The 9,453-nt window shown below is 40.2% G+C and overlaps 1 protein-coding gene across 1 annotated transcript in view; it reads right to left on the bottom strand.

The window, feature by feature from the left end:
• The window catches only part of LOC109914849 (spastin), a gene marked incomplete at its 3' end in the record, with an annotated part of 17,531 nt that overhangs the window by 4,017 nt on the left and 4,061 nt on the right, over positions 1-9,453 (bottom strand). The window contains exons 2-4 of the mRNA XM_048593282.1: positions 3,187-3,258; positions 1,299-1,374; positions 1,063-1,154 (exon numbers count right to left, since the gene is read on the bottom strand). Of these exons, the coding sequence (XP_048449239.1) occupies positions 1,063-1,154; positions 1,299-1,374; positions 3,187-3,258 (240 nt within the window). The remainder of the gene's footprint in view (positions 1-1,062; positions 1,155-1,298; positions 1,375-3,186; positions 3,259-9,453) is intronic.

Below are 9,453 nucleotides of genomic sequence, written 5' to 3'. Positions count from 1 at the left end.
TTGTCTTACCCTCAGTCGGCAGACTGTTACCTCCTCTCAGACTCCACTGTGTAGGATACAGCAATGCATTTATATCGTTAACTCCACAGGTTCCTACTTGTCCTCTGAATAGTGATTCATTCTGAGGTTCCTAATACATGTGGTTTATGACACTCTAGGGACCTATTCTGAATCTTATCCTTCACTTTTATTCCTGGCTCCTCATTTTAAATCCTTTGAATGACAGGAGTTCTGTTCAACTAATGTGAAAACAGGCTGCAGCTTATTACCTGTTTAAATCACAGCTATTAAATTGGTGAGTGTGTGTTTTGCATCTTATAGCTTGTTTCTATTATTTATGGCAGCGCGGCAGTTTACTAATCGTTGGAAGTTCGGAAACACCTTCAGTTTGTCCTTTGATTGAAGAAAGAAAAATCCCCAGTTTTCTCTTCAACTCCCACCCTCTTTGATGTGGAAGGCTTAAGGGGTTGGAGAAGGGTTTCTGAAGAAGGGTCTAGGCCCAAAACGTCAGCCTTCCTGCTCGGCCTGCTGTGTTCATCCAGCTCTACATCTTGTTATCTCAGATTCTCCAGCATCTGCAGTTCCTACTATCTCAGCATTTCACTATATTCTGTTCTGTACAAGAAATAAATTAGTGCCATGGTTTACAATTAAGCTAATCCCACTGGAGTTTTAAAATCAGACAGCCTTCTTGAAATGCATGTGAGTATGTGCAGTAAGTTGTACACATCAAGGCATCTCACTTCTACAGCCTCAAGATCTCAATTGTTTGACTGGGTACTGGCAAAGGAAAACTACAAAGTTCTGGTACAGGAGTGTTCAATGACACTGAAAACAAGTATTACATTAACACCTGGTCAATGTACACAAGTAACATCCATTGTGTCTGCAACTTGCAAACTATTATCCCTCCTTGGCCTCTTCATTATCAGTGACTATCTTAAGTGGTCCAAATTGGGTCAGTTTCATATCTAGCACTTGTGGTGAAAACAATACTAACCTTTTTGAGCTCTGCCCCTAAAAATGAACATATTAATATAGCTGGTGGCCAACAGTACTCACCCCATCAAATTCTATCAAGAACTCTGTTTTTAAGCGTCTGCTTGCATCATGCTCTCCTTCTCGTCTCTCACAAAGAAGGCTGTCTATTTCATCTGCGAGAAGGATCAATATATTTGTAAACGGACAAAATCTCACATTGCAAATTCTGTCTGCCAACGCACTAGCATACAGTGGTACCAGATATAAACAAGTAATGCTAATAGGTACAGATCTTTGAATGTTGGTGCTGCACTCACCAATGAAAATGATGGATGGCTGAAGCTCTCGAGCTGCTGAAAAGAGAGCTCTCACTAACTTTTCTCCCTCTCCAACCTAAAACAGAAACAACTCCTAAGAAACTGATCAAACAATTCAGATCTCCCATCAAAATAACAACAAACAATTTACCAAAACATCAACATGGAGGGCTATAACACATAAAAGTGAAATTAAACCAAGAGTGTTGAGTGCTTAAATGCTTTACAGCTACAGTAAACTCTGTTTAATTTTAGTTCATTGAAGACACGCACCCTCCCCCTGCCCACCCCCTCACAGTATGTTAGTCTTTCTGAGAAATTTTTTTTAAAGTTACATAAGCGAACAGGAAGGATACTTTCAATTTCTCTGAAAACAGAGGTATTTTCCTACTATTGTTACTTTGACGTTGACCCCATGCCATGCACAATCCCCAGGTGAGGAATTTTATCCCTTTCACATGTTCTTGCATTTGTATCTTATGTTCACGTTACAATAAAAAAATTCAAAATGGAACCAATAACCCAAAGTAAAAGGAAGTTATTTAAAATCTGTCAGGTGTGTCATTTATTACATATTATCATTTATTCGAGAGTCTGGATTTTGAACTAGTAACATGTGACTTTTGGTTTGTGCATGCAGTGATAATAATTAACCTGTCCATCTTTCTGGAATCGTGATTTTAAACCAAACCGTGAAAGATATTAAACATGCTTTTGAACCAGCAGAATCAAGTATTGACTTCTTTTTTGCTTCGAAAACAAATCCCACAGATTGGAAAACTTTTGGATTTAGTTTCACCAAAGACCTAGCTGTGATCAGATGAAAGAAGGTTTCTCATGGAGAAAGGAGTTAGTTCAGAGCAGTAATGGGTCATCTCAGTGTCAGTATTTAGTTTGAAAATTCCAGACCAGAAGTGTTTGGTTAGGGGTTATCAAGTTAAGTAAGTTGAAACTCAGTTGTGTGAAAAATTAAGGAAGACTACCAAGCTCTCAAGACTGGGTAATGAAAGAAAACTGACAAGTCAAACCTATATGAGGGGCAACCTTATTGGCATTTATAAAATGGTGAGGGACATGGATAGGGAAAATAGGCAAAGTCTTTTCCCAGGGTAGGGGAGTCCAAAACCAAAGGGTATAGGTTTAAGGAGAGAGGGGAAAGATATGAAAGGGACCTAAGGGGCAACTTTTTCATGCAGGTGGTGCGTATACAGAATGAGCTGCCAGAGGAAGCTGGTACAATTACAACATTTAAAAGGCATTTGAATCAGTATATGAATAGGAAAGGTTTAAGAGGGATATGGGCCAAATGCTAGCAAATGGGACTAGATTGATAAAGGATATCTGGTCAGCATGGATGAGTTGACAGAAGGGTTTGTTTCCATGCTGTGTATCTATGACTCTACAGATAATGATAGAAAATGGAACTTACTCTGGTATTTTGAGCACTGTACAGTGATGGTATTGGGATGGATGGAATTTTTTTTGCAGTGTTTCAAAACTTTTCAAAATTGCAACATATGTCAATAGCTACATGTAAATAATGGAATAATATTGCACTATATCATCATTTCTTTTGTACAAGGTCAAAAATCACATGACACCAGGTTATGGTCCAATAAACCTGTTGGACTATAACCTGGTGTCATGTGATTTTTGACCTTATCCACCCCAGTCCAACACTGCCACCTCCATATCATTTCTTTTGTACTTTTGTTTTATTGTCAAAACAAATCTGCAGCAATGTATGCTTATTCTTCTATGAAGTACAACCTCATTAAATTAAAGAAAAAATCTATCAAGCCAGATTTCAGGTTGGGTTCTGACGTGTCCAGTAATAACATCCGCTAGGATCATAACACAACATTTGAAGGCTGTCACAATTACTTACGTATTTGGAGGTTAGACTTGCAGCACTGATATTGAAGAATGTTGCATTGGATTCAGAGGCCACAGCCTTGGCCTAAATTGAAACAGTAAAGGTAATTAAGAAACAATAAATGCTTCACACACAACACATTGACAATGCACACAAATTCCCCTTGATCGAGATCTCTAACCAAACCTCAAGACCTCTAAAAGATAAGCGTATTGGATCACGTTTACTGATGACCTAGTTTAAAATCAATAGCAATGAAAATGAAACCTCCTTGTTCTTATGAATACGTCAGTAACATACCATGTGATATATTAACCTAGCAGGACATCAAAGCAGCACCAGTTACTGTGTGTAGACAACAGCTTTGACTTTCCTTTTGGTGACGACTTACATACTACAGATTTCTTCAAGTGGCCATTCCCCCCCTCAAACAGATGTAACATTTTGAAAACTGTTGTTGTATAGATGGGATACTTGGGGGGTGGAGGGTAGGTGGAGAATAGACCTTATACTGGGGATTGAGCCTGGCCAGGTTATCAATGTTTCAGTAAGGGATCATTTTGGGAACAGTGATCATAAGTTTTAAGATAGTTATGGATAAAGATAACACTATTTCTCAGGTGAAAGTGCTAAGTTGGGGGCAAAGCTAATTAGAAGAGGATTTTGACAGAATTAGACTGCATCTGGAGAAATTAGATTGGGGCCAGCTGTTTGAGGGTAAATCCACATCTGACACATAGGATTCCTTTAAGGGCCTGTTGATAAGAGTTCAGGACAGGCATGTTCCTGTGAGGATGAAAGATAAGGATGATAACATTGGGGAGAAATATTCAAAGCTTTTTCAAAAATAAAAAGGAAGAATATGTAAGGTTTAAGAAACTGAAATCAGACAAGTCCCTTGAGGAATATAGAGGGAGCAGGGATGCGCTTAAACAAGGAATTAGAGGGCTAAAAGGGGCCATGAAATATTCTTGAAGTAGGATTAAGGAGAATCCCAAGGTAGTTTATACATAAGTTACAAGCAAAAGGATAACTAGGGAAAGGGAGGTCCACTCAGGGACACAGGAAGTAATTGGTGTATGGAGTCAAGGGGTAGTGTAGGCGGTCCTAAATGAGTACTTTGTATTGGTATTCACCAAGAACAAGAACATGGATGACAGAGGGTTATGTTGATATTCTAGGGCATGTCAATATCAACAAGGTGGTGTTGAGTGTCTTGAAAAATATTAAAGGTAGATAGGGCCTGATGGGATCTATCCCAGGATACTGAAGTTGGCAAAGGAGGAGATTGCTGGAGCCTTGACAGGGATCTTTCATCATCTTTAGCCACAGCTGAGGTCCCAGAAAACTGCAGAATATCCAATGTCACTCCTTTCTAATAAGGCAGCTAACAGGAATAATCTAGGAAAGTTATAGACCCGTGAGCCTTACATCAGTCATAGGCAAATTATTGGTGAAAATTCTTAGGGGCAGGATTTACTCACATTTGGAAAAGACTGAACTTAAATATAATCAGCATGGCTTTGTGAAGGGGAGGTCTAGTCTCCAAATTTGATTGAATTTTCTGAGCAAATAACAAAGATGACTGACAAGGATAGAGCAGTGGATATAGTCCACATGGACTTCAGTAAATCTTCTGACAAGGCCCCTGGTGGTAGCCTGGTCCAGAAGATTAAGTTGCATGGGATCCACAATCAGTTGGTACATTGGATACAAAATTAGCCTGGTGACAGAAGACACAAGGTAGTTGTGAAGCAGTGTTTTCCTGACTAGTGGTTTGTGACCAGTGGTGTTCTACAAGGATCTCTGTTGTTTGTAATATAAATGATTTGGATGAAAATGAAAGGTGGTCTTATTAGTAAGTTTGCAGATAATACAAAACTGGTGGAGTTGTGGATAGGGAGGAAAGTTGTCAAAGGACACAGCACGATAAAGATCAGTTGGGAAGTTTAGCAGAGAAATAGCAGATGGAGTTTAATCTGGTCAAGTGTGAGGTCATGCATTTTGGAAGGTCAAATACAAGAGAAAAATAAACACAATAAATGGCAGGACCCTTAGAAGCATTGATTTTTGGAGGGTGCAAGTCCATAGCTCCCTGAAAGTGGCAACACAAATGGAAATGGTGGTAAAGGCTGTGTATGGCAGACTTGCCTTCATCCATCAGGGCAATGGGGATAAAAGCGGGCAAGTCAAGTTGTAGTGGTATAAAGCATTTGGAGTAGTGTGTGGTTGCCACACTATAGAAAGGTTGTGAAGGTTTTTTAGAAGGTGCAATGATGTTGCCTGGATTGGCATGTATTAGCTATATGGAGAGTTTGGACAAACTAGGATTGTTTTTACTAGGGTGACCTGATAGAGGTATATAAAATTATGACAGGCATGAATAGCATGGATAGTCGGAGTCTTTTTCCCATGTTGGAAGTGTCAAATATTAGGGGGCATAGGTTTAAGATGAGAGGGGGTAAAGTTTAAAGGAGGAGATGTGTGAAGTACATACACCACCCCACCCCCCCACCCCAACCACCAAGAGGGTGATGAGCATCTGGAACGTGCTGCCAAGGGAGGTGGCAGAAGCGAATACAATAGCAATGTTTAAGAGGCATTTAGACAGACCCCTGAACAGGGAGAGAATAGAGGGATACAGACTATGTGCAGGCAGATGAGATTAGTTTGGAATGACATCATGTTCAGCACAGACATAGTGGGCCTGAGGGCCTGTTCCTGTACTGTACTTTTCTATGTTGTTAATAGAAATAATATGATACTTCTGGGAGAGAGAAACATGGAGTCAGAATGTTAGAAAGCAGGATACCTTCCAAGAAGAGCAAGCTGCACTAACATGGCATCTTTAATACAGTGAACTGCTTCATAGATGTGTTACAGGAGCTCACTCCAATTCGGTATTCCAGTTGGATTATCTTGCGTTAAATAGCACTTTTCATGACCAGACTTCTCAAAAGCACTTTATAACCAATTAAGTATTTTTTGAAGTGCAGTTACTGTTGTAATATAGGAAATGTGGTAGCTGATTTGTGCTCAGCAAACTCCCACAATTAGCAACATGATAATCAGATCTCATTCTTTTTGTGTTGTTGACTGAGTGATAAATGTTGGCCAGGACACCAGGGTAACTCCTCCTCTTCAAAATAGCACCAGAGGATCTTTTACGTTCACCAAGTAGGCCGATAAAAGCTTAGTTTAATGCCTCACATGAAAGATAACACTGCCACAGTGCAATATTCTCTCAGTACCACACTGGAGGGGGAACCTCAGCTTCTGTGCTCAAGCCCTGGAGTGCATCTTGAACTGTAACCCTCTGATACAGAGGTGAGTGAGTTACCAATTAAACCATGGCTGATATCATCAGCCAAGTTTTCTTTTCATATTAATTTTTGGAATATGGGTATTACTGGCTGGGTCAGCATTAATTGCCAATCCCTAGTTGCTCCTAGCATTACACAGTCATGGCTGCAGGGTGACCCGGGCATGGGAACCAGTCATTTAGGAAGGACAAACAAACACAAAGGCAAAAAAAAAGGTGGTAGAGTTACATTACTGGTTAGAGAAGATAAACACAATATTGAAGAAAGCTGTTAGATCAGACAACGTAGAATTTGTGCGTACAATTGAGAAATACCAAGGGGAAAAACATACGAGTGGAGGTAGTATACAAACTACGAAACTGCAGTAATGTTGGAAATGGCATTAAACAGGAAATCAGATGGATGCGGTAAAAGAACATCTGTAATTATGGATGACTTTAATCTGCACATAGATTGGATGAATCAAATTAGTCACAATACCACCGAGGAGGAATTCCTACAGCATACACGGAATGATTTTCTGGACAAATACATTGAGGAACCAGTTAGAGAACAGGACATATTAGAATGAGTATTATGCAATAAGAAGTGAATAACTATTAATATAGTAGAGACAGCTCATAGTCATAGAGCTCCAGCAAGATGGCAGCAGGGTAACACTCCATTCAGAAGTCCACTCCGTTCGCCAGTTCTCTTTCCTTTTCCTTGGTTTTTCTTCTCCTCACTCCTCTCTGCAGGAGGAGTTCTATACCCCCCAGCCCCCATCTTTTTAACTATCTACCACATGAGCCAGGACGGAGTCAGATCACGACCAGGAACCGAGTGGTAGGAGTTGAACGCACAGGCCATGTCCTACGGTGATAGCAGTGGATCAGGAGTGAGCCAGATCGGCAGTAAGTGCGGGCCAGCGAGGTGGCAGCAGTCACAGCAAGACAAGGCCAGTGAGACACGACAGCGGGCCACCTCACAGGCGTCCTAGCTATTGTAGCGGTGCTTACACCATTGTGGGGGTGGGACTTGGGACTCTGGACTTTCTTTTTCCCCATACTTAAATCTTTTAATTCTGGTTTTCGTAATCAAATGGGCGCCGGTGCATGGCAACTTTGTGCACTTTTCGCTGTACTTACGTATTCTTATACTTAGTACATGTGACAAATAAATCAATGTAAATAAATTGTGCAGCATGGAAACAGACCTTTTGGTCCAACTCGTTCATGCTGACCCCATATCCTTTATAAATCTAGTCCTATTTGCCAGCATTTGGCCCATATCCCTCTAAACCCTTCATATTCATATACCCATGCAGATGCCTTATAAAAGGTGGCAATTGTATCAGCCTCCACCACTTCCTCAGGCAGCTTATTGCTTACACACACCACCCTCTTAAAAGGGACCTTACGCAATCTTTCCCTCTCACCTTAAAACTCCGCCTTCTAGTTTTCCCCTATCCTGGGGAAAAGGCCTCGGCTATTCACCCTATCCATGCCTCTCACGATAATATAAACCTCTGATGCTCCAGGGAAAAACAGCCCCAGCCTATTCAGCCTCTCCCTTTAGCTCAAACCCTCCAACCCTGGCAACATCCTTGTAAGTCTTTTCTGAACCCTGTCAAGTTTCACAGCATCCTTCCTTTGGCAGGAAGGCCAGAATCAAATGTAGTATTCCAAAAGTGGCCTAACCAATGCCCTATGCCACCACCCTTTGATCTCATCTAGGTAACTGACAAAAATTGTAAAAAGTTAAGAGCCCAGCACAGCTACCCGAGGGAAGTACTTGCTACACTCTGTCAATTAGAAAACGCCCATTTTAACACATTCCAAGGTCACAAATTAATCCGGTCACATTAACAATACCAAGTCCAGTACAGTCTGCTTGCTGGTCAGTTTGAAAAAAAAAAGCACTACTTTTAAGAAACTCTTGAAAGAGTTCCATAAACTCATCAACTAGGCATTATTACCAGATTTTTCCAGTTTGTATGTCATTTAAAGTTATAATTATTACCAACCCCTTACTAAGAGTACGAATATTTCTTGTGTACTTCTAAAGCATGGTTACTGTTTGAAATCCTGTAGGTCACTGCCACTAGTGACTTCTTTCTCCCACTATTCTTTACCTCCAGTCAAACTGATCATATGTCCTGATGTTCTGAACCAAGGTCATCTCTAACTTTTGCATTAATACCATCTTTGATTACATGTGCTTCTCCTTCCTCTCAATTAGCCTCATATTCTTAAGTATAATATACCATTCAAAATTCAGGAATCAATCTTTATTGTCCTGCATGCACATCACTGTAATAGCTATCAGATCATACTTATTTATGTCAACGCGTGTTATTTATTAATTTTGTTTTGAATATTATAGACCTCTTGGGGATGAGTGACCATAATATGATGGAATTCTTCATCAAGGCAGAGAGGTAGTGGATTCTGAGGCTAGGGTCCTAAAGCTTCATAAGGCAAACTACAATGGTGTGAAGCGTTCGAGTTGGCTTTGGTGGATTGGGAAATGGCAATGAAAGGACTATCTGTGGATAGGCAATGGCAAACATTCAAAGAATGAATGGGTAAATTACAAAAGTCATTTATTTCTTGCCTGGCACATGAGTGCAAAGAGAATAATAGCCAAACAAGGGACAAGTCAGAGATAGTATTAGAAGCAAAACGAAAGTATACAAATTGGGAAGAGAAAAAAAAAAATAGACCTGAAGATTGAGAACAGTTTAGAAGTCAGCAAACGAGGACCAAGTGATTGATTAAGAAGGGGTGAAGCAGCATGAGTGTAAGCTTGCAGAGAACATAAGAACTGACTGTAAAACTTTTCATAAGTATGTAAAGAGCAAAGGATTACTGAAAACTAATATACGTCCATCACAGTCAGAAATAGGAAACAAAGAAGTGGCTGACAAGCTAAATTCATACTTTGTATCAGAGATAGTAGGAACTGCAGATGCTGG

The sequence above is a fragment of the Rhincodon typus genome, unplaced genomic scaffold, assembly GCF_021869965.1.
Source record: "Rhincodon typus isolate 14 unplaced genomic scaffold, sRhiTyp1.1 hic_rhity00002606, whole genome shotgun sequence".
Taxonomy (NCBI): Eukaryota; Metazoa; Chordata; class Chondrichthyes; order Orectolobiformes; family Rhincodontidae; genus Rhincodon; species Rhincodon typus.
The sequence above is the reverse complement of the archived record's forward strand: the minus strand, read 5'-3'. Positions and strand labels throughout refer to the sequence as shown.